We start from the raw sequence: 25750 nt of genomic DNA, 5'->3' as shown, positions 1-25750 counted from the left end.
CTTCTCAACTAGTTTTCCCCAATTTATTAGGAGTCACTTCAGTGGGCTCCTACTCACATTCCCTCTGAGCAGGAACCTGGGTCAGACTGCAGTCCTGACACTAACAAGATGCAATTGTTCCCCACCCCCCAAAAAAGGTTAAAGAATAATCACTCAGGTAATATGACTAGAAAAAAACCACCAATATTTTGTAAAGCCATAAGTTGTAGCTGAAGGTCTCAGACCAGCGTGAGCACTGATCTCTTTTGGGGCAGCAATCACTCCTGTGCTGTGGGCAAGCACAAATACATGAACACAAACTCCCTGTGAGCACTGTTTCTGTTAGAAGTGACGGCTTATTTCCCTTTGAGAAATGGGATATGATACGATGAAGCAATAGCTCTATGTGGGATGTTCTGCTGGGACAGTGAGCCAAGTTCTGGATGTTCCTGCAGAAGAGTCTTTGCTTACAGTCATCAGAAGCTTAAGGCTGATAAGGTCACCACCTTGGAAGCAATGAGACAACCAACGCTGTGGTTCACATTGTTTGAACATTTATTGCAATTCAGTGTCAAAAATGTTTTACAAAAATACTGTCTGCACAGAACAGCTGTAAAAATCAGTTGAACATGCAAGGAAAGAGGAAAGAAGTGTGCAAATTTATAATGGAAGGATTTTAACCACACAATAATATTAAACAGAAGTTTTACATAAGGGATGCCTTTCACTTCATATCATCTCTAATTACAACTTCAAAGAAAAAAAAAGCAGAACACACGCTCTCTTCAATATATAAGTAGGTATTTATAATTATTGTGGATTAATTCCTAAAGATGAGCATATTTTCTATTTCAAATTAAAATGTTCTCTTGGTAGCTGACATGTTAGCATTCTGTGCAGCACAAGACAGCTAAAGAAAGGCAAATTCCACCCTCAGTTGTCCTCCCAGGAGGAGAGGCAGCAACACTTGGTCAACAGAGAGGGAATTTCTCTGGTGTCAAGAGTATCTATATACTTGAGACTGCACATGTCAAGGACAAGATGGATTTGTTCTCCTAGGGCTAGATCCTGCAAAGCTGATTTCCTACCAACAAAATCACTGGAGCAAGACACTGGATAGAAATTAGTTGCTGGTAAAGACACAAGAGCCCAGCAGGCACGTGCTGACAGCCTTGTGAATGGCTGACCATGGCTTCAGAGCCTGGAACCAGCATCACTACAGGCAGTGAGCTGAGAAAGCAGCACAAGCAGAACACCAGAGTCCCAAACCTTGAAGGAGAGAGTGAGTCTATACCAGCCTGATCAGCCATCAGCTCCACAGGGCCTGCACTTGTGCAAACAGGCCAGCTACAAAGAGGGGCATTTTAATTTAAAGCTATGTCTTTTTGGCAAGGTGCTGATCTACAGGGAAGATGTGCAACACGTTTGTAAGGACAACCGCAGAGGACAATGCTGGTTGCTGTACCAAGCAGGAAATCAGTGTGAAAAGCACATCTGATTTATTTGCCACACAATAGGATTTGAAATGTTTCCTGCTCTAAATAAAATTCTAGAAACTAAGAGCCTAGGAATTTTCTGGGCAGGAAAAGCTGGTTTAGTACCTGTGTATGTTCTAGAAGGTGACAGCTTCACAGAAGTAATTAAAGTCAAACAGAAATGGGAATACAAACAGTTTAAAACCTGGGGCAAAGAAAAATAATATAAAATATATTCCCATGTACAGAAAGTGGCAGGGTGCAATTAAATGTTTACATACAAAGCAATGTCTTCAGAGCAATACACATTTTCCTAATCACTTTACATAATAAAGGATCTAGAAACTCCCCTAGTTAAAAAAACCCCCAAAAATATAAGAAGAGGTACACACACTTTATGATCAAACTTCAGCATACCATAATGAGTATAAATGGCTTAAGGTATGTACAGCTGAAATCGTGCCTCTTGAAATGGCCACCACATCAAAAACTGGCCTCTTCTAGAAAGCTGAAACAGATCTCTGGGAGCTCTCCCTTCCTATGCCTCCTCCCTTGCATGGATCTATTTTTCCTCTTCACAGCACCATGTTTCTATGCTGTTGCACTACTTAATACATCCTCTAAAGACAATAAGATTTCCTTGGATATTTTGGCAAGAGAAAACCCCAAAGAGAGGAAAAACTCTCCCTTCCTAGTATAAGAACTGATGCATATCTAATGGAAATGCATCAACTAACTGGAAGGTGAAATGTCATTTGAAAAGAACATTCTATTTCCAAAATACAAGCAAAATTGTTTTCCCCTTCACAACAGCTTTGCCACAGTTGTCTTAAAATAAAGAGGTCCTTTTTGCCTGAGAGCAGCCTTAAAGCAGCCTGCCCGGAAGCCCCTGATATCACTGTCAGTTTTGTTACTCTGCCATCCTCAGCCAAGCAGATGTCTCTGCACTGCTAAAATACTGTTTGCTTTGTCTGTAAATGGTTAAAGTATTTGGACGCAACAGCATTTTGTTTTAAATACAAACCAAGAGTATTGAATTCACTGCACCATCTCCCCATACTAGCCACTCAAACAATGGGTGCCCAAAGAGACCAAGGCCATCTTTGACAATTGCTGCAGCAGGAGGGTAATAACTGAGGCAGTAACTGAATAAGGCTTATTCTGTTTCTTTTTGTTTAGTCTGTTTTGTTCTGCTCAGTAGTTGCTCAGTTTGCTGCTAGTTTGGACACCAACAGCAATATGCCAAGACCTCACACAAGCAACTGACAAGTATCTACATATAACAAATAATTTTCAGCACTTTGACCCTTACAGTCATAAGAAATAAAACACACAGTAATTGCAATAAGTTTTATAAACAGGAGCCTCAGTTGCACATTAAATCTGTTGTCAGTATGACCCATGGTCTCTGGGTAGAAGAGGCCAGTGAAAGGTTGATAGAGGCAATGGGTGGAACAAAGACATTCCCAAATCACAGCTCAACGTTGAGAATTTCCATCCTCTTATGCAAGGAATGCAGTAGGCCAGATTCAAACCTGAGCTTAAAATCCACTCAGTATCACAATCTCACACAGGGTAAGTGCTAAGCACAGATGCAGAGTAGGCAGAATGCTGCAGCATTTCATACCAAAATACTGTTGCCTCCCCATCACAACAGGTTGGCTCACCATGGGTGGCAGAGGCAAAAATACCAAACAAACCAGCCCCAAGTCAGAGCAGGAAACAGAAGACACCAAGGGGGACAGGTCTTCTCACTGCTGGAGAAAGGAGCTACAGGATTCTCCAAATTCAGTGGCAATGCTTCACTCACTTCACTTGCAAGTTTCACTCCTTAATGTCCTCACTCACAAAGCCAGACTTCAGCCTTGTCTACCCGCTGCCATCAACACAGGAAGGAAAACACAAACTGGCCTCCTTTATTCACAAACATCCCCCAAACAAGCACAACTGTATTTTTCCAAGGTAGCAGTTGTTAAATCACTTTCAGTTGACATGAGTATGATCAGGAGGCTTATGCTTTCTACCAGCAGTCAAGCTGATGAATGGGGCATCAACACCAAGATAAAGCTTGTTATCCTGCATGTGTTTTCCCCTCATCTCTGGAGAGTGACAAGCTCTGGGCCATGGCTAAGGGTGGTACAGGCTCACAGAACTCTCTGGAAGAGCAAAAACTTGGGATTTGCTGTTAGGTGGCTGGAGAAGGGCAGTTCTTGTCAGCATTTTCCTTGTTTTCCTCCCCTCTTCCCACTACTCCATCTACTGGCAGCTTTTTTCCCTTTTCGCATCTCTTCCAAGAATATGCAAAGTGATTTAGTTTGCAAAAACGCAAATACTGTCATTTTAAAATACAAAGAGCTGCAGAAAAAGTTCAAAGTCAGTTATAAAAATGTAAAAAAAGGAACAGCATATTTAACAATAATTAACTCAAGTAGTTCTTCCTGAATTGTCCTGAGTACTCCTTTTCCTCAAAATTTTTGTACATAGTCACACACAATCCACTAAATATTTACCCTTACGAGATATCCTGCTTACATCATACACAGAGAAAGTGCTATAGAGGAAATCTACTGGTAAACAGCAAATACTTTCCACTGCAGATCTTCAGATTGCTATGTATAAGCTGGATTCTTCAAGCTCCACTGTAGAGAAAAGTGAAGCATTGCATGCAACAGAGGAGACAGTGAGCCAGATCACAGCCACAGTGAAGTGGCCACTTACTCTGTAGGACTGAAAATTTACCTCTGGGTTAGGGTCAGAAGATCCATAAAGCAGCACTGGAACGGACTAGGGTCCTTGGGTCTTTGAAGAAAGAACCAAAGATATCCAAACCAAATATGTTGGAAATCCCTTGCTTACCCAAGTCCTGACTGCTAAATACTAATCACTCCCTAAGCTCCAGGGCTCTGAAACTATACATCTGCTGCCAGTCTTCCAGTGACTAAAAACCGCATCATTTAATGAGATTCAATGGCCCAGTTCTCCCTATATTTTACCAGCTCCAAGATGACTGAATTCACTTGACATCAGTGGGAATACAGAGCAATGTGTATGTTGGAAAACATGGCCTTGAAAAAACAGATTCTAACCTCACTTAGGATTTCAACTAGTGCAGTTAACCTAATGAAGCAGATAAGAATTTACCTTGTGAGGTTAAATCCAGTCCTTTGTTTCCCTATCATAGAATTTCCTCCCTTATAGATAATGCTCATCCATTTGTCTTCTCTTTTCATATTTGCATAGTCTTCCATAAAACCAACAAATTAAAAGAGGATGGAGTAAAGTCTTAGGTATTTGTATGGTGCCTATCATCTAGGCATTCAAGCACTGAGTAGAGCAGGAAAACTAATGTAAAGAGGTAAGCATTAATACAAGAAAAGATGCTTACTATCACAAACATTTCCCTTTAAATCATTGTACAAAATACAAAAGTTCACATTGTACACTGGATTTTTGTTTGAAAGGTACTCAATCTATTGGAGGTAGAAAGTGGTATGCTGCGATTCTGTCTCGCAAGCAGGCTGGAGTTCTATCCTAAGTATTTCAGAATGTGTCCTTTTAAAAGTACGAAAGTATTATTAAACTTGTCACAGGGATATTTTTCATAAATATTTCTAAAATGTCATACTTATAAATATGTATGCTAAATAAAACCAGATGGAAGAACAGTTCAACAGTCCTAGCCTCATATTGCTTTCTCTCTATTAGAAACAAACCAAAAGAGTTCTCAAATGGATGCGGGGCAAATTCATTTTTAACTTCTAGAAACAAAAAATGAGGTTTTTTTTTGCCCTGTATCTTGTACTCTGATCAGATAAAAAAGGGACTCTGTACAACATGCTGTATTTATACACCAGTCCTGTGGAAGTCTGTATTCTTTAAGTGCTGCATGTCAGTGAGCAACTTCACCTTTCTTCTCTGAGATTCTCTTGTTCCTTGACTCAGGAGCTTCAAACAAACATGAATATTTACACTATTTACATATGGAGTGTCCCAGCTCTGTGACAAAGTGTCCTGTAGGAATTGCATAAGCTTCGCTGACCCAAGTTCAGAACCTGAACAAGTTGATAAACTCTTGTGGTGAAAGAGAGGTGGAGCAAGTCTCTGGGTTGTTGGCTGTGCAGGGGTGATCAGTACCCTGGGAAAGGAGAAAACAATTCTATTTAGAGAGGCTGCAGAAAGGGTGCCAAAGCATCAGCCAGCTTAGCACTGCCCCTCTGCCAGACATCCCATGTGCTAATAGGTAGAGCAGAGCCCAGAATAACAAGACAGCTCAGAACTGGGCTTAGTATCTTAGGAGCAAGTCATCAAAAAAAGAAGCAGCAAAGATCCAATTAATTCTTTTCTCCTCTTCTGAGGGAAGAGAGGCTAGAGCCTACTATCAGCTACTGGAGTTTAAATCCAGAGACATGCCTTGCATATCACCACAGTGGTCAGCAGATTTTTGTCCTGAGCTGTTTTGCAGCCATCAGCTTTCATTCCAGCTAATCCTGTTGCCAAGACTTCCATATAATGGGTAGAGGAAGCTGCTGGCAGTGCTAAAATGATTTCTTGCAGGCAGCCCAAAAACATACCCATCTTCCAGCCCTCTGGCCCCAATGGACACTACTCATGCTCAAGATAAAGATGGAATCTCTGAAGCACAGAGAAGAAAGGGTCTTAATAGCTGAGGGAGAATTAAGATGTAGGAATTCACTAGGCTATGCAGGCAAACGAACTGCAATACCCTAGGCCAGCTGCAATCAGCGGAAACACTGGATGCCCCATGGCTCCTGCCCAAATCAAGTCTGTCCCACCAGCACTTCATACCTTCCAGGAAAGGATGTGGCAGTGCCTGCACAATTGCAGTGTGTCACCATACTGCTCCTTCCGTGGATAACACCTTATGAGCTTGAAGTACATCTTTTTCCAATCCAGCTGTCCTTTGTCAGATAAGATCAGACGTTTGCGAATCTTAAAGAAAAGATACAAACAATTACAGCAGGTCAAAAAAACAATTTGTTCTGTTCAGCTCATGAGGTTCTCCCCCTCACATGTCGACCTTGCCAGTGCCATAACAGTTCCCTTGCAACACTGAAAAAGTTCTTACTGTGAAGACTTCTGAGAGGCTTTGAGCTAAGGAGCACTTACTTTCTACTTATAGCTGAAAAAGCTGTAAGCATTTTCCTGATGGGAACAGCCTCACTCATAACCATTATGAAGGTTTATTCCCACTTCATCAACTTCATTGTAGGAAGCCTGAAACTCTGGGAGCTATTTCATACTACTTTGACCACTGTTTCTGGTTGGCAGCACAGCAGGTAGAGTTGCATTTAACAGTTGTAAAAGTTGAGTTATTTTTCTCTAAGAGTCAATGATCTATTGTATTAGCTTGGGAGACACCCATCTCTCTTTTAGGGTTCATTAGTTGCAGAGGCTGGATTTGAATTTATTTAATAATAGAAATAACTCCTCCAGAGTCACTTCCAAAGTGAGATTCAGAGTGAGTAAATAAAGCCAAGTCAGCAGAGAAGTCTGGCATATGGTTCCTGAAGTGCAGAAGTCTAGTATAAGCAGCCCAGACATTAACCTATAAACAGAGAGGGATTTTTGTTTGTTTGCTCTTAAGTTTAGATGATCCCAGATGATTACCAGCCTGCCAGGGATGTTTACACAGGTACAAACTGGGCAGCAGCAGGGCTGCTTTCCACATACCATCCCATTACTCACAGAACATCTCAGAGGGGATTTCTTTCTCCAAAGGGCAAGAGAGTACAGCTCATGGACCACACCCACAAAGATTCTCTGCAAGGGTGTCAGTCCCTGGGACATCAGGGTGATTGCTGGAGCTTGCCTGCACGTTTTCCCTGCACACGTGGGGCAAGGAGCAACTGCAAGTCATGCAGTTGTTCCCACCTGGATTAGGATCAAACTTCAGTGTATGATTAATTCCTCAAGCTCCTATTTCAGGAATCATTGCTGTGGCATGTAAAACCCTCTATATAAATCATCTTCACAGCCATTCTCATGCCAACCTATATAATCAGCTTGCTGCACGTCCTCAGATCCAAGAGACAGCCAAGTAAGAGAACACGCAAGGCAGACACTTTCTGGGGGGGTGCACCAAGAACTGATGGCAGTTTGCACCTCTCCTCATACCTGTCTGTCTGTGAAGTGGTACTGGCACAGTTTCTTCCACAGCAGCCTGTCTTCACTGAGCACCTGCAGGTCAGGAGCCACCTGACCCAGGCTAACCAGGTCCCTCCCATCGCTCAGTCGCTGCATGATGTTCAGTTGTAAACACAATGGCAGGTCAGTGAAAGTGGTTCCTTTAAAGGCAGGCTGGAAGAGACAGACAGGATTGAGCTCCCAGGAAGCTGAAAAACTAAGAAATTCTAGCTTGCTGCATAGCTACTGCTTTTCTAAAACTTCTTCACACAGAGAACAAAGCAGCAGTTCCCTCTTCTAAATAAAGGAGACATTTTACATAGAAATATTTGACCTTCTGCCCCACAACATTTTGAGATAACCTCAAGGAAGAGGACATGTATCTGTAGTACAATATTTAGAAGAGTTGCAGTCCAAGTCTCCTTCTCTCCCTTTTTGTCCACCCCACATCCATACTCATGAGACTCTGCTCCCCGAAGCATCACCATTAGCTTTCACTACAGCAGGACATTGGCTGTATCATGGTATCAGCTATTGTCCACCCAGGTGTCTCCACCACGAGGCACATGGCCATTAGTTCTGAAGTTCAGCTCTGGTTACACACAGTGCTGGGAATCTCATGCTCTTCTGACATGTTTTAGCTTATGTCATCACAGGATCTTGCTGCAACCACAGCAGTGGCTGGTGAGTACCCACAGCATGTGTTCCCAGGTCACTGCGGGCAGGGCTAGCTTTTCCTCTGGGAACACTTGAAAGACTTGCCCCTCTCCCACAGCCCTGTTTTCCAGGCTGTTCAGCCACAGAAAAGCAGATCCTAGCCTAAAGAGACAAAAGGCACCCCCATCCACCTTTGCTTAGCCTCCACAGGGTCCAGGACTGTTTTGCAAGTCCACATGGGGCACAGCTCCAGGACAAATTGACCACAGTAGATCTGCATGTCCTGCACTCAGGGGAAGTCCAAGGTATACACAGGAGCAAGGCATCAGCAAGGACCAAAACCTGGGCTCCAGCTGCAGCTTCAAAACCAGCCCCAGCCTTATTAAGGCAAAAAGCAGCTTCTAGGATTGGGCTCCGAAAAAGAAACAATGTTAGACAGATGTGCCAAGTTCATCCTTTACCCTGCACAGAGATGCTGCTATTTTAAGTTGCAGAGTCACAGTACCCGCCTCATCTCTGGCAGAGCTATTAACTGTTTCAAACAAGCAGCACACAGCCCACCAGCAGCAGGGGAACTCTGCAGGAGGCTGCTTTTAATCATATGGTCCCATCTCCAGGCATCCCACGGCATGGGAGACTCCAGAGGAACAATGTAAGTATGTCTGCACAGCAGCAGCTTCTGCCTTCACTCCAGCACCTCAGTGCCGGCCTGCCCAGACCAGCGACACTGCCCGGTGCCTGCAAGGACCAAAACATCCATTTCTGCACCACCACACGCCAGGCAGACCTGACACCATCACTCTAGGAGTGAACTGTCTCTGCAGTGTCCAAAGGACATTCTTTTCCATGACAGCCTGGAGCATTTTTTGGGGTAGGACAAATGCACTGGATCCCTGGATCCTGTCACTGCTCTTCCTTGCCATCCTTGTATTTGCATTCTTCTGAACTATGTCTACATATAAGCTTTCCTAGGGCAGAATAGGCAAGAATAAGCTCAGAGATTCTGGGGTCAAAAAAAACCCAAACCAAAACCAACAAAACTATCCAAAGCTCACACTTGTACCTCTTTCCAAAAATACTTGTGTGACTGAAGCAAATCCTTACAGGTTTTCTGGATCAGGCCAAAAGCTTACCTGCTACTACTTTTCCCTCAGTACTCTTTTCCAGAACTTTTCAAGCATTGCTTTTTTTTGGAGAAAGAACACAGATTAGACCAGAACAGACCAGTATGCTGTCATTTGCTGGACAGAAGATTGTCTTTTTTAAAGCAGCTGTAGCACATACAATGTTTTGCAAGGTTGATTTTTGTTTTTTTTTTTTTTTTTTTTTTTTAATGATTTAGGTCTTGGGTGCTGCAAGACATTTCCCCCTTTAGAAACACCAAAAGCTTACTGCACTGTAAGTAACTGACTGCAGACATAAGCTTCTTCCTTTCTCTGAATTCATCTGGTTTTGTTCCAGCTTGAACTGAAGTTATCATCAGTGGTATGATTTATTTTTTTGCAAGCTCTAAATCTATTTTATTTACTTTAGAAGTGTCTGCAAACCTACACAAGTATGTACAAAAGGCAGTTTCTTTCACAAGCAATGTTTTGATGCACTTTTGTCTGAATAGGCAGAGTTCTTCAAGAGTACAAGGGGAACACCAACACATGGGGGGAAAGGTTTAGCATTTCAGTGGAGAAAGCACCCATTTGAAGTAGGAAAAAAAAAAAAAAGGTGCATATATAATCCTGGGCAACTTATTGTATCCCTGTTTGAGCACAGGGGTTTGACCAGATGACCTCCAGAGGTCAACATCAAACCTGCTGTGATTGTGTGAAATGGAACAAGTTTGGATTTGATTCCCATGTAAAGCCAGTTTAGAAATTTATCATCTAACACATGCCCACAGATGCTGCTGAAAAAAACCCCCAGATGTTGTGAAAGCAGGACTCATCCAGCTGGAACAGGTAGCTCCAGACTACTGGAAGAAACACTGGTATTTTCGGCCAAGAAACATGAAGTTATGCAGCTATTTGAAAATTTGCGTTTAATTTACAGATTAAACAAATCTAAAAACCTCAACTGTCTGATAAGTTTTGAAGGCAATTGCTCAATTTGAGAAAGCACAAGTTGACTTTTCACACTGAGGCCTGGCCTCTGAGGACTGAAGAGGGGGACACCACTTTCTGTCCAGCTCTATTCACACAGCACTTCACAGCTGTCATGGAGTCAAGCCACAGTCTGTGACCAGCAGCCTCAAGCATGATCCTGGGTTATATACATTGACCTGGAATTAAGGGAGTCAAGTAATGCTAGGAATGCATCCAATCATTTTGACAATTCCAGGTCCTTACAGTCTGTGCTTGCCCTGGGAGTAGAGTGGGAAGCAGTCACCCAAACAAGAGCCACTAACACAAAAAGGTTTCATGGTGGAGACAATATTTTTAGCTTTCAGGATTTGTGCTTACCCTGGTGATCTGAATGTTGTTCAGTTGCTGCTGCCAGTGGAGAATGCTCTCCATCCTGTGCACCCACATGTTGATGTTTCCAACCAGGACAGACTTGCCAACTCGTTGAACTAACGTGCAAAGGGATGTGTAGAGGGTCTGCAGTAATTCCCGTATTAGCCTGATGTTCTGCTGATCTTCAAGGACTTCAGAAGAACAGGAAAGGTTAAAAATGGAATTGTCAAAATCCTTCTCTGAATCAACATGTTTCTCAGGCAAGTCAAATTATTTGCTGTAATTTCACAGGCCAAGAGAGCCAGCCTGTGCTCTTCTTTTTAGAGGAAAGCACTTAAACATTAGCCAGTCACAGCAGGTTAGACAGCAGATGGAAAGAGAGCCTCCCAGGATAAGCAGATGAGATCTGCCATTTCTGCAGCACTTCCCATTTCCAGCCACTGGCAAATGGCCAGTTTTCCCCTCTGATATTGTGCAAGAAGTTCTCTATGTGCACCTCTTTCCCATCTACCCCAGCTAACATGCATTTCTCATTATGTGTAATTACAGGCTGCTGTCAATGCCCAGGCTTCAGGGACAGCTTAACATCCATGAGGAAAGTGTCACATCTCAACCACAATTCATTCCCCTGAACAGGTGAACACACCCCTCCAGAGCCGTGGGAGCAGCAGGGACAGCACACTGCCAACAAGGCGGCAGCAGAGACTGCACATATGCCTGGCTGAGAGCAGGAGCAGCCAGATCTTCTGCAGTCAGAAATAGGACTCAGTAGGATGCAGAAGGGGTGGTAGTGAGGAAAGCTGGGAAAGCAGGAGTCACCTCTCAGATACCTACCAGACTAGAGACATTTCTTCCCCTCCCCACAAGTCCTTCATCGAGGGAAAAAAAAGTAGAACTGCACTACATAATTAAGCAGTGGTGCCCCTCTTCACCCATATTGCATTGCCTGACTATTCTCAAGGATGTGGCTCACCAAAGTACATCAGATTAAATCAGACTCCCCTTCACTGTTTTCGTTTCTTACCTTTCTGAACCACTTTTTCCAAAATGTTCATGTAGTTTTTCTGGGCAATGCCGCTCAGTGACGTCAGCTGAGACTTCGCTATCAGCTCCAACAGCTGTGGATAAAAATAGAAGTCGCAAGCCTTAGAGCACAGAGATACCTTTCTAATCTTGACTCCTAGTCACATGACACAGCAAAACAGTCCAGAGACTTGTTTGCTGCTTGAAAATAAAAAGGAGACAGAACAACAGAGCAAAGTAACGCAAAGGGGAAGGAGAGCAGAGGCCAAATAATTAAACTCACATCAAAAGAGGTGGGGGGAAAAAGGCATTTTAATTCCTTCAGTGTGGTGGGAGAGGGAACTTCACTTCATGGTTCAGAGATGCAGAGAAACCACAGTGGTGCTTGGACTGACAGCCGCTATTCACACGAAGGGAACAGCGAATGGCCAACGTCACCATCCTTCACTGGGGCATAAACAAGCAGTGTCATAAGGGAACACGAGCAAATGCCTGTTTGGATGGGGATATTATTGATGGACCATTAATGAGAATCAGACTCCACAATTTACGTCAGCTCCTGGGTTGCATGGGTTTTGTCAGAGCACAGTCGCTACGACAGAAAGGTTAAGTACTGTAGGAAGAATAAAAATCCTCCCCACAAGAAACCCCTTTTCTCCCAAAGTTTCCTCTCCTGTTCAGCTCTAACAACCACAGTAACAAACCACCTTTCCCAGTCTACCCTGTTTACTTGTTAACCTCCCCTAATGAAGATCTTGTTTTTACTTTCAATTAGAATTTACTTCCCGTCACTGACATCCTGACTCTTGAGCAAGCTGAACAGTGAATTTGGGCTGCAGCTGTTAAAGGAGGCATTTCCCACAGGGAAGGACGCTGTCTCTTCCCCATCTTTGTGCCACAAGAACAGCTGGGGAAGTTTCCTATGGAACATACTCTGTAGAACATGTGGCCTGTGATCTTACAAGTCTTTCTCCCTTCCCCCAACATTATATAAATGCACAGACTGCCCACGTGTCAGTCCATTTGTTTTGGATGTACATAGCCTTCTGTTTTAATTTAGAAAGGAAAAACCTTTTATGCTACAAATCAATCAACATGTTGCCGCATGACCGGCTTATTAATCCTTTATCATCTGCAGCTCCAGTATCCCATTGCTGGCACCACAGAGAGTCCAGAGAAGGTGCAACTACTTGTGTCAAGTAACTAAGATGGCTTTTGACTAGACTTGATAAGTCATGAGCTGAACTGTTTGCCCTGCTACAAGAATGACAGGAATGTATCCAAAAAGTCACCGGCAGCTTGCCATGAAGTGGGGGCTGAGGGAGAGGTATTACTGCAGCCTGCTCTGCTCATCTGGGGCACTGGCATGTGACTGCCACTTAGGAGCAGTGAAGTCTCCTCGAGTGACCAATCTCTTCTTCTGTTTAATATCCAGGCCAACACCACCATCAGATGGCTTTGAGTTTACATTCTATTAATATCTTGCACCTCACATGACCAAAAAAAACCCCAAGATGAAAAAAGACCTGCACTAACTCCTGTCAAGGGCAGGCTGCTTGTTTTCTTGGCTTGTTTGGAGGAAACAGGAGATGCAGGAGAGTTGGGTAATATTTGGTGCACAAGCATCAGTGGATTTTCTGGCTATATCAGCTAAATGAGACCAGAATAACAAAATACTCCTAAAAACAAGGTAGCTTGCAAGACGCTTGAAAAGCTTACAAAAGGTCTTTTCTTCATTTTTTGAAATACTGGATGAATAAGTAGGAAAAAAACCCCCAACCAATGTTCCACAGTAGTCTGTAATACTCTGCTTACCCTAAACTGTTTAGCCTTCAGACCTTTGATTATAGTGATCAATTTGCCAGACTCCATCTGTACACTGGCCACACATGCACCCAGATCAGCTTGTCTGTGCACAAACAACTGCCATCTCCAGATTGCACTGCTTTGGAACTGGCACAGAGACAGCTTCCTCCAGGCTGGGTGTTAGCAATATTGTGCCCATTACTAAAAATGCCAAAACGCATGCAGCAATAAGCATCATGTAATGTAATACCAGAGGAGTTGGACGCCAGGGCTGTTCTTTCAGAAGAATGAGGATAAAAATCTCAGTTCCTTGAAGAACATTAGATCAGTACAAAATTAATTTAGCCGAAGGAACAGATTCAAATTTGCCCTGTGTTTATCAAGGTTCAATTTATGTTCAGTGAACCAGCTCAGATATCATGTATCACCTCCCTTCTCCTACAGCAATAAACACAGGATGAAATTCCATATGAAGACTATGTTGTGAATACTTCTAGGGCTACTCCACTCCCCAGGGACCACTCACTGAAGAAACTAACTAGTCCTCCAAATCAAAAGACAAATTTTATTCTTCTGTGCTCATATAATACACAAAAATCAGGTAAGCAGTACAGTTCATCTGTGCCCCACATGCTCCAGTGCACTGGGGGTCTTCTAGTGTTGGCCCAGGCCCTGAGTATGGTCTCAGTTAATGGATAGTCAAACTGGTGTCTACAGCAGTATAAAAAATAAATCAATGTTGCCACTTACATAATACAGACTAAAGCAGACCAATGAATTCAGATTAATGCTGAGTAGGGTAAAAAGACTGGAGCGTGTGTTATGATGTGGCTGCATTAAGTCCAGCCCACACTCAACTGAGAGGGACAGATGGTAGGAGAGAGTGCACAGGGAAAGGTTAAGAGCAATTTTAAAAGGTCTGCTTTTCAAATACACTAAGTAATTGCATTCCAGCCGATTTTAACTGGAGCTGGGAAGTCTGCAACACCTCTGGAAAACAGGGTATTAGATCCAAATTCACTCTTCCAACTCCTCAGAAGTTGAGAAAGGTGACCTGGTAGCTCCACTAAAAAAATCCTTTCCTATTTTCTTTGCTATCAGAGGTTTGCCAGAACTAGAGAGAAGAGGCAAGAGATGCAGGAGGTATCTCCCAGAGCCTCTGCAAAACTGGCAGGAGACAGCATCTCCCACAGCAGGGCAGTAACCTGCTCACTTCCCCTGAGTGCAGTGGGGGTCCTGCTCAAATCCAGCTGGAGCAGGCAGTGCAACACAGCCTCCCAGCTTCAGCAGCAGAGCAGATCCTTCTCCTCCCAAAAGCACAAGACAAAATAGCAAACAGAACAGTGTCACGTGGCAGGGACCTAGGGCCCCTGTTTCAGGGCCATGAAAACACTGCTGTGCACCCATGACTACTGTGTGCAGCATTGCTCAGACCTGCTACAGCCAGATGGCACTTTGGCCATAGTCTTGGTTCAACCCAGGGGTGTGCAGGCAATCCATACCCCAAATAACCACTGCTGGGGCTTACAGCACACAGAGCCAAAAAACCCTCAGCAGTCCTGCTGTGCTAAGCACAACCTTGACTCAAAAAGGGAAATGCTCTGTAGTGATTAAAATCACAAGTTTTAAACTACTGAAGTGTAAATTCCCCACTGAATACATCAAGCCAGCTATATGAAAGCTGGACTGCACTGTGTGGGGATCCCTAACTTCTTGACAGTTGAAGATGTGACTCCTCACATCTGGACTGCTTAAAAAATTAAAAATTCCTCCTCCAGCCCCACCTTGCTCTCACAGCCCTTCACTTTCAGTGGCTGAAATGTCACACTGGCTGTCAGCTGACAGGTGGAGCAAGACCAAGGCGAGTTATAATGATTTACAGTGCAGGTGCTGACAGATCTCCATGAGACAGCATCCAGCTGATATTCTTTCAGGACAGCATAAATCCAGGACCCCTGGAGCTAACCGCTATTAAAGCAAATTTAAGAGACTACTTTAGAAGGTTACACACAACCTAGATCATATTATTTAGGAGAGTTGTGCCCAGGCAGCTTAACCTGACCTAAGCTTTTATGATCAGAAACAGCACCTTCTCTTGAGACTACTGAGAAATTTCTTTCTGAAGAAGCACTCTGCAAAACCTGTCATCTGAACACAGTGTTCCTGAAGGAAAACCAGCTTCTAGGCTATAGGCACCTTTGTCTCTGCTCCCATTAATTATGCTTACGGAATGCTTCCAGTCTTTTCATTAAATCTCTAAGACCAGAGAAACCACAGCTGCTTCAGACTAACAGTTAGGGTCCTCTGGGTCAAGCACATACCTCCTTATTAGCCCTAAAAAGGGAGCACTGATTGTTCCATAACGTGTAAGCAGATGCACTAATTTGACGGGTCAGCAAGGACCAAGTCATGGCACCAATGCCTGTAACTAGGTACTTTCAGAGCTGTACCAGCAGATCAACAAGATAAGATTGATGTTAGAGGAAAATTTCTTCTGCTTCACTTACATGGACTCACCAATATTCCCATGAAAAACATCTGCAGCTTACACCTTCACCCCACCTGAATGAGGTGCCTATTTTATCTGTGTACCATTAGAAACTCCAAGAACTTAGTTTGGGTATATCTAAAGCAGAAACTTCTGTGACAAGAAAGCAAGCACCAAAGACACCTAAGCACTGTTCACTTTAGTTCAGAGAAATTCAGAAAGTAAAGTTTATGTTAAGCCTGAAAGCGCATTTTGCTACCAGAAAGTGATTGGGTGTAGCCAGCAGAACCTCAAACCTACAAGTGTTTGTCTCCTTTCTTCCCCTACAGACATAGTCATATTCCTTCCCAGACTCCAAGTCCAAACCCTCCTCAAAGAGCATTTGCTTGATGAGTTAAGTAGCATGACATTAATACAGGTACCCTGACCAAGGAGTGGAACTAGAGAGAACAAGGAGAGGGAAGGAAGGGAAAAATGTTTTGCCTGCCAATATTCAAGGCATTTTCCACGTGACAGATTGCCCATCTGTGTGCTCTAGGAGGCCTGTGACTTGCAAAGGACCATAAACATGATCCACATCTAGGCAGAGCTTTTAATGAGTAAATCTGGCATATAAGGCTTTTTATGAACTACTATCCACTGGAGACTTGGCTGATACAAGCCTTTCATTTTAAGAAGTCAATTTTACAATTTGATCCATGGCACCAGGTTTAATATCTTCTTTCAACTGCCAAACCACAAGTCAACCTCAATTAGAAAGCTTCATACTTCTCAGTAGTACTGTATCTGTAAAACTGCTAGGGAAAAGCTACTCTTAAAAGCTCAGAAGAGAGGTAATTTGTAGAAACAAGGACACATGTCAGCTTCCATAGCTTTCAAAACTGTTGTTTTTGATAAAAGCACTCCAAATGTGCTGTGTATGAAGTCCTCATGAGAAAAAAAGAGAAGGCCAGCATAAGCTCCCCGACCAGATCCCACTGACTTCACTTAAATTTAAGTTTGCTCTTCAAAAAATTTAGTGGGACTTCTGTTCAACCATTGCATGAGACATCTATCACATTGGGCCAAGCAGCAGAAGTCCATCATGTGGCACAGCACGAGCTGAGGCAGGCCATGCTTAGCAGCGGTCTTTGGAGTTCTTCACTGTCATAAGAAAGTTCGCCAAAGGGATATCTGCAGCACTAAACAAGTTTTATTTAACATTCCTTCTTTATATTTCACTGAAGGGTTATGGCCTTGGCATGAACTGTTCCTTCTCCAGTAATCCCCCTGAAGATGACACGGCTATGTGTGTGTGTGTGTATATATATCTCTCTAATATCAGGAAACACCAACTACCTCAACACTGATGATCACTTCTGCAAAAGCAGGAAAACGAGCTGTCCCAAGATCAGCAGAGCTAGGACAGCCTGAGTTTACATGACTTAGATCCTGTTTTGCCTCCCCCAAAATCCCCACACCCTGCCACCACTCCTACAGTGCAACATCCAAGTGCCCTTCCTACACAGCCAGTGGGTCATGACCCCAATGCCTGTACCCTTCCCAGGGTGACAGAGTTTTCCACAGGTGACTTATCACCTAGATTACCTAGGTGAACAAATCAAGGTGAACCTGCTCAGATAATTTCTTCCTTAGACACTTTTCATTACACTTGACCCAGAGGGAAAGCAACACCACTGCTGCTTGCTCCAGAACCTAACACCTGAACAGCTGTTGCCTCACAAGTGATCAGCTGCTCACAAGACATGAAAAGGAGCTGTTCATAAACAGCCTCAAGTTAATAACTTTTTTTAAACCTTATTGAATTCCAAATCTTGCTAAGCATTCTGAAATTCAAGATCAATTTGCACATCACATGCAGATAAACATACAAGTATCCACAGCCCTCAGGACAGTACGTGCCCCAACCACTACCACCTCCTTGGCCACCCTAAGTCAAAAGAGAAGCCCTGACCTATCATGCAAAGCCAGAGCATGGGAAACATGAAGCTGATGACTCCTTTATTAACCAATGTTGTCAGGACTAAACAAATGTTTCATCCACTGAAACCACTGCCAGTCACAAAGGATTAAGAGCAAACATGATCCTTAACAGAGAAGTTAAGATCAGCACCACCAAGAGGTTCAGCCCAGCCCCTCATTCCCAAAATGCTCAGCTCCCCTGAGTCTCTCCTGTATCACCTCAAGGGAGACAAAGCTCCACAGACCTCAGACTTGAGCTTCTGGAGCAAAGAGGTCTCCACTTCCCTGTGGCATCTGCAGAGAGCCCATGTTCTTTTTCAGAAGCTGAACTGAAAACTCAGGAATTAGAAGCCAAACTTTCTAGGTTTCAAAAGTGAATGACACAATTGAAAAGTAGTAGGAATGCTAGGCTAAGGACAGCTCATCTTCCATGTTATCACCACTTTCCTCCCTTTCCATTTTAATAAACTAAAGACAAGATTTGGGCATCTATCCACACACAAAACTTCCACAAATTACTTCATGAAGAAAAGCCCAACACACCCACTTGCATGCTCAGACAACTCTTCTTTGCCAGTGCTTCCCATTATACAACTGGTGCTCAGTTCAGAGCCTGCACCACCATCACATCAAAATAAACCCTGGACTTTGACTCACCCTCACAACGTAGTTGAATCGCCTGGAATCCAGGATAGCACTGGAGAAGTCAAGCCGGTTGAAGGCTTCTCCCAGGGTGCAGTAACCATGGCGCTGAGAAGGAAAAACACTCTGGGTCATGTTTCAGCAGACTTGAGTCCAGACAGCACTAGGCAGACCTGACCCAAAGCAACTGGATTTAGTAAGCTGATGGGTGCAAACCATGGGAGTAGCCCACAGCTAGAGAAGGGAGGCCTGGCTCCCACTGAGCCACACTTACTGACATCAAGAGTGGGCATGGCCCAATGTAGATTATGGTGGTTTCCCAAGAGAGACCCATGCTCTGCTCATGACCCATGAATTTACATGTGAGAATGACCCACACATTCCTGGGGTTCAATATACAGTGTGAGTTCAGAGCAGTCTCATACAGCCGCTTCTCTCCATGAGTGCAAGCGAGCTGCTGTGATAAACTCCAATGATTTTTCCATGTTAGGACTGTACTGGGTGAAAGCCAAGAACAGTATTATGGCTTGGCCTGCAAATGGCTGTTTTTCTTAAATGAGAGAAGCAAACAAGCCATATTTTAAACACATGTACAAAGCCTTGTACATCAAGCCCTGGATCCCTGATAGGGGCTTAAAATCATTACTGAAATTCCAACCACAAGCCAGATCTTCCACTTATCTCTTAAGAGCTTCTGCTGATTTATATCAGCACAGGATCTTCCACTGCTGGTAAAAATCAGTAGAAAAGAGAACAAAGAACCTGTAGAGGCACTCACCTCTTTTGTGCTTCCCTTGTGAACATAGATCCACTTCTCCTGGTGGAAATCTGTTTGGACAAAGACATTTCATTCAGTTAATCTTCCAGCTCAGTGAATGTTATGAGCAGAACAGAGATACAGCTCTCTATCTTTTAGTATAAATTATTTTGTTTACACCATCACACTTGAAACCAAATCTAGCAACTTACTGAGCTGCTTTGTTTTTGTACAGCTTCATTTGAGACTGCAGCCCTAAGCCTCAGAAAAGGCTTCTGTTTCATTGACACAGCTCAAGACTGTAAATGTTTAATCTACCCACCACAGATATACCATAGCACCTCCTCTTCTTTGGTCCCAGACAGTAAGTGTGGCTGACAGCCAGGTTTTGTTGTTATTGATTTTATTAACTATTTATTACCTTGGTTACAGGCTTGGGATTGTATGTCAAATTTGAAGTTGAGCAAAAATGTCATGAGACACCAGGCATGTAAGAGAGAGCTTTTAGCAGTGAGGTCAGGCTCAGAGAAGCATGCTTATGCTTGCAGCTAACTTGCTAAAAAAGAAAAAACTATGTGGGACCAAAATTTTCCTATTTCTAATTGCCCCTCCCTTCCCTCAGAATGGGAGTTGTCCCATCCATTCCCCAAAATAACTTCCCAATACCCAGCACACACTGCTAACTCTGTATGCAGAAGAGCCTGTATTATTAGCAGTCATGCTGCTCAGTCCTTCTCCCACTCCATTTTCACATGGGCTTTTGACCCTACTTCCACCACACACTGGCAATTTAACTGCTAATATAAAATAAATTCTCCTCCCCACACTGCTGGACTCCTTTCCATAAAGAAAACACTGGGCTCCTAGAGCAACCTGTAAATTAATGAACTGAAGCTATGGAATGTACTCCTGCCTGGTACTGTAAGTCCAAGGACAGACCCAGTCTCAGTTACAGGCATGCTGACCCTGCATCAAGCCCCTTTTAATGGTAGGTCACTGCAGAAGCCAGCCAAAAATTGTCATGGTAACATTTGTTTGTTCAGAGAACACATACACCGAGGGGCCAACTTTTGGCAACAGTTTCCAAAATCCTGGGGGATGCACAATGAGTTAATAGCAGTGTGGGAATTGTAACTCATTTCCTCTGGGTGTGTTTATATTTGCAGCCTTCACATGTAACTCCAGTACCTATCTTGCAATCAGCCCAATGCAGACCTTGCTGTCCCTGCAGGCTCCCCCAGGGCCCCATCCGAGACCCCGGCTGCTCACTGAGCACACAAAGATTTCAAGCCTTCTATTGTTTTGAGTGAGCTGAAATCTTATTTCATTTTTCATGCACTCTGCACACAGAGATAGGATCAAAGCTTACATTCAAGCTTGTAGCCTCCAGTAATGTAGATTAGTGCTCAACATGCATATGGAGGGAAGAATAAATTTAGCCTGTTGTGCACAAGAAAGTCTACAGGGGGAAAATACTGGAACTGGTTCATTTGAATGTACCATAGGAAAAAATTACCCTCCTGACAAACAAATGACAAAAATCTGAACACAAAAAGCACAACTCCTCCGAACAGGGATTACTAAGGGGGCATAAATCTTCATGTTAAATTGTATCCAAGTTCTCTACTTAGGTCAAGCATGGGCGCAAAGCCCTTCAAGACTCTAGAAGGCTCTTCATGCACTGCGCAAAAAGCAGATATGAAGCATTTTCCATTCTTCTGCAGCAACTTTTGTTTAAAAAGAAGTCCAGAAAGATGTCTTACATTGAGTCTTGGCTTTGTTATTCAGCAGATCTTTTTTTCTCTTCTTGGCAGCAACATCATAGTTTATGCTGTTGAAGAGATTCTCTTTGTTGTGATCTTTTTTACAAAAGCTGTGAATGACACAAAGCAAGGATTTTGTTTATTTCTGCATTTTGTTGAACACTGTGTTTCCTGCAAGGAGAGAAAATACACAGGTTTTTATTGTGGCCTCCAAAGCTGCCTCCTTGTAGGCTGCCCCTGAGAAGTAGTCTGCACACAGTTTTAGCATCCAGTAATGGTATTTTTAAAGAAACTTCTGGTACCTCAATTCTGGCCTAGCCAAGATATCCATGACAGGAGCAGGTAACACAGATTACATAGTTAGTGCTGGGACACTGCTGAGCAATGTTCTTTTCCACTCTTTAACCTATTTCTATCCTTAAGTAACACCATATCCTCCTAGTGTAGGAAGCAGATTGCTCTGAGCCAGTCAGACTGCTACAGGAGGACATATTTAGACATCCCTGAAGACATATATATGTACTCAAAATACTTATTAACAAAAGAGTTTCCACAAAATACTATTTCAAGCTTACAGGAAAAGCTTAACTGAGGTTCAGATTTTCATGATGGTTTTCCAGATCCCGCATAGTAGTGACTACACAAGTTAACAGCTGGGATCTCTTGTACAAGACGGCCCATTGCCTGCTTATGCTGGAGCTCTGCTGTAACTATATTATTAGTGAAGGGAGCTAAACCCCCTTATTTCCTTCAAGGGCAATGAAAGGCTATTTATAAGGAAGCTGTGCATCAACATCCCCACATTCTGCAGACTCAAGCCACAACTCGAAACTGAGAAGCCCCCAGGCAGCCACAGCACTGCTGCAGAGATCCCTGGGGGTGGCAGGGGAGGGCAGCACCACCAGGGGCACTCAGCAGAGGCCCAGCACACAGCCTGCTGCACAGAGCTGCAGGCGCCAGGGAGAAGACATGCCATGTATCCAGAACAAAACAGAGCTGTCCTCACTGCTCTTAGCAGCTTGCAAGGGATGAAGCATGGCTGCAGGCCTAAACTCGAAGAAGGGTCCCAGGCACCTTGCTGCACCTCTCAGCTGCTGTGGCTCAGACACCCCTGGAGCTCTGACAGGTGCCAAAACATGCTACTGCTGCTTGCAGCCCTGGGCAAGTTTCCTCTGAGACAGCCACGAGGACCCTTACACAGCCAGGAGGCTTCCTGCACAGGCCATGTATTTACACTGCTTAGTCTCAAACAAAACCCAAACATGAGCAGCATACCAAACACATTTCTGACAGCTATTCAGCACAGACTCCTGCAAAGGAATGAAACCTGTGGGACAAGACTTCTTGTTTCCCTTGTTCACTGGCTTCTGCATGGCCACACCATCAACATATGCAAAAGTGACCAAGTCAGAGTTTCAGCCCCAGGAGGAACTCAGACCCCCTCTGGCATGATCCAGATGGGTGTTCTGGTTTGGCACCTGTACATAGCTCCAGAGGTGGAAGAAACCTCTCCCAGTTTCAGAACACCATGAGCCTCAGCTCTCCCTATTCCACATCCCCCTTGCAGGGCATCTGAGCTGTGGAGAAGGCACCACTGCTGTGGGGTCCACCACAACACTGCAGAAGGGGAAGAGCAGCAGCATTGAAGGTGAACAATATTCACAGAAACAACAATTTGGGGAACCAGACACTTCTGCCACCTCCAGATTGCTCAGAACCACCTAAACCTGAGAACAGAACATCTCAGCTACTTATGTACTCCATTCCATGTTGCTCCCTGCTAGGGGCACCAAAACCTGACAACAGAAAATGGCAGCAAGGAAGAGGCTGTTTTGGAACATCCAAGCTCATTTTTTATCATGGTTGCACAAAATCAATAGGGGGTCAGGTTAACACGCCCATGCAGTGGCAGAATCTGAGCCCAAGAGCACAAGATGGATCTGCTTTAAATCTCACATGTCAACAGCACACCCTTGCCTGTTGACTTCCTACTGAATGACTCTGTAATCTGAAACCACCACAACAGCAGTCGTGGACGAACTCCAGCATGGGAGGCAGACTATTTCCCTGTTTATGTACTGCCAGGTTTCCACCCACTTCTCCAGGGCATCTTGACAGGTTGAACAGTTGGGCACCTGGACCTGGCATTACAAGGACCCCAGTCCGGGGCCAGTATGTCACCTCCTTGCATTTCAATGGGAAAAGGGATTTTTAAACCCATGCTAAACTCAGTAATCCCAACACACTACCATCAGCCAGACGTTTTTCTACTCGTTTATAAATTAAAAACCTGAACTTGATTTTTACTTGCAGCTTACATAAAAAGGAGCAGGAGACACCTGCTACATAAGCCTCCTTGCAAAATAACATCTCAGCAGTGGCCCACAGCAAATCCCTTCTTACTCCAAGTCCCTTTGTCATGGGTATTTCTGACCCATCCCTAGGCCCGGTGGCAGCAATCCCAACCCTGGCAGCACACAGGGAGAAGATGCAGCTCTGTGAGAAAAGTTTGGTTTTGACAGGAGCGATCTGGCCCGAGCCCACGACACCCACGCGCTGCAAAGCTTCCTGCCCGCACCATCTTGGGGGTTTGTTGATGTTTTGCAGCCAGATTAGTCAAGTAGCACGTAAGGTACATTACTCATGGCCTGGGGAGGAATTATGGCTCCAGACACATCCTCCTTTTCAGCCCGAGAAAGGAGGGAAGCCCCAAGCAAGGTTGTTTTTTGCGGGGGACGGTGGGCAACCACCTCCAGAGTCCCCAGGAGACACCCGGCGATGCACCCCGGGGGCTCAGCCCTCTGGCCGCGAGGCAGGCGAATATTTCAACTTCTCCTCCATTTTTCGTCACCCTCGGCAGCCGTAAATGACGACCCAGCCGCCCGGGGAAGAACAGCCTCCATAGGGATGTGGGGACCCCGCCGGCGGTTGAGTGACCCCCGTTCGGAGCTTCCTTTAGGCCCGGAGGGGCCGCCGAGCCGTTCCGCCGGCAGGGCCGGAGACACCCAGACAACGACCCCGCTCCGCCGACACCGGGGCGACCCCCGAGCGGCCCGGGGCGAGGGGCCCCGTCCGCCCCTCACAGCTCCCGCCGCCCCCGGCACCGCGCCCCCTGGCGGCACCGCCCGGCAGCGGGGCCGGACCGCGTCGCCGCCGGTACCTGCTGATGTCGCCCACGAAGCCGCCGCTCTTCTCGTCCAGGAAGCGCGTCCAGCCGTCGGCCGTCTTCACCCAGCTCTGCCCAGGGGAGCGCCAGTCCTGCCCCAGGAACGGCATGGCGACGGCACGGAGCGGGACCAACACCGGGACTAGAAGCGGCGGCGGCGACTGGAGCGGTGCGGGGCAGATCGGGACAGTAGCCGGGGTAGCGCAGGGCAAACCACAGCAGTACCCGGAGAGGTGCGGGGCAGATCGGGGCAGCACCCGGAGCGGTGGAGGGAGCAGCACAGTGTCTGCGGGCGCGCTTCGCGCTATTTATGCGGCGGCGGCGGGCGCGTGTTGCCGGAAGCGCGGGCCGGCCCCGCCCCCCCGCACGTGGCCGTGTTTATCGGGGCAGGCCCCGCCCGCGGGGCAGAGGGGGCGGGGCCGACGGCGCTGCGCGTGCCCGGCTGAGCGCGCTCCCGATCCCCGCGCGGGTGCGGAGCTGCGGGCTGTGTGACGAGCGGTCAGCGTTGAGTGTGGAAAGCTTTGAGTGCGGAATACAAACAAACGTCAAAATAATGTTTGATGCGTGTGTCAATGCCATGTGTGGCTCCCATATTCGAGTTATTGGTACAAAAGATATTAATATTTATGCAGGCACGTTTTCATGGGCTTATAAATATGCTTTAGGTATTTACGTGTTGCAATGCTGTACCATATAATAATGTAATATGTAATATATATATTGCAAAGTTGTCTTTATAGAAACACACGGAATCGAAATCCTGCCCTGCGAAGGGGGTTAAGCCAGTCAGATCCGTGTCACTGAAAATGTCATCCTTTTAATGAGGATCACTCGGCAGCTCTGCAGCGCAGTTGGGTTCGATCTGAAGAAGCAGATATACAGAGAAAGAAGTGCTAGGGAAGGCAGACACAGGATTTCTCCTGTCTCTTAAAAGCCATCAATTTAGAATCTTGTGAAAACAAACTGAATAAATATAATGTTACATATTGGATCTATATAGAGAAGAGTGTATTAAAAATACTGTATTATGGAATGTTTTCTAAATGTATGCTTTATATGTATTTATATTGTGCTTGTAATGGTTCATGTATATAGAACATTTTATGCATCTGTTTTATATATTCATGTGATATGTTTTTACATTATATATGTGTATATATAATATATATGCATCTAATGTATAAGTATATAATATATATTATATATACTATATATGATGTGTATATATATATATATTATTATATATGTGCTATGGTTTTACATTCCGTCCTATTTATTTTTACATTTTGTAGATAAATATGTATGACTGAAAGCTATATAAGTATTTATAAGACAGCATTATATATGAAATGTAAATTCTGTTTACACATAGATTATTTGGTGCATGTACCAGCACTTTTTAGTAAAACTATTATTTGTTGAACATTAAAAACACAGGTTT

General features: G+C 44.5%; 1 protein-coding gene across 2 annotated transcripts; it reads right to left on the bottom strand.

The window, feature by feature from the left end:
* Nucleotides 1–516: 516 nt before the first annotated feature.
* On the bottom strand, nucleotides 517–24640 carry FBXO32 (F-box protein 32). 2 transcript variants are annotated; one of them, XM_066176415.1, is made up of 9 exons: nucleotides 24304–24637; nucleotides 21144–21253; nucleotides 19402–19451; nucleotides 18639–18731; nucleotides 11727–11820; nucleotides 10709–10893; nucleotides 7590–7772; nucleotides 6261–6404; nucleotides 517–5589 (listed from the first exon to the last, which is right to left on the bottom strand). In XM_066176415.1, exons 1-9 carry the CDS (start codon nucleotides 24417–24419, stop codon nucleotides 5500–5502), a joined length of 1065 nt encoding a protein of 354 aa, XP_066032512.1. In that variant the 5' UTR covers nucleotides 24420–24637; the 3' UTR covers nucleotides 517–5499. The 2 variants fall into 2 exon arrangements, with proteins under 2 accessions (XP_066032512.1, XP_066032521.1); XM_066176424.1 differs by lacking the exons at nucleotides 517–5589; nucleotides 6261–6404; nucleotides 7590–7772 and adding an exon at nucleotides 7790–9223 and having other exon boundaries at nucleotides 24304–24640.
* Between the last annotated feature and the right edge of the window lie 1110 nt (nucleotides 24641–25750).

Source organism: Chamaea fasciata, unplaced genomic scaffold (genome assembly GCF_029207755.1).
Source record: "Chamaea fasciata isolate MVZ Bird 193981 ecotype frontalis unplaced genomic scaffold, bChaFas1.0.hap1 SCAF_1, whole genome shotgun sequence".
In the NCBI taxonomy this organism is placed as follows: domain Eukaryota; kingdom Metazoa; phylum Chordata; class Aves; order Passeriformes; family Sylviidae; genus Chamaea; species Chamaea fasciata.
This window is presented reverse-complemented; position numbering and strand designations above follow the sequence as displayed.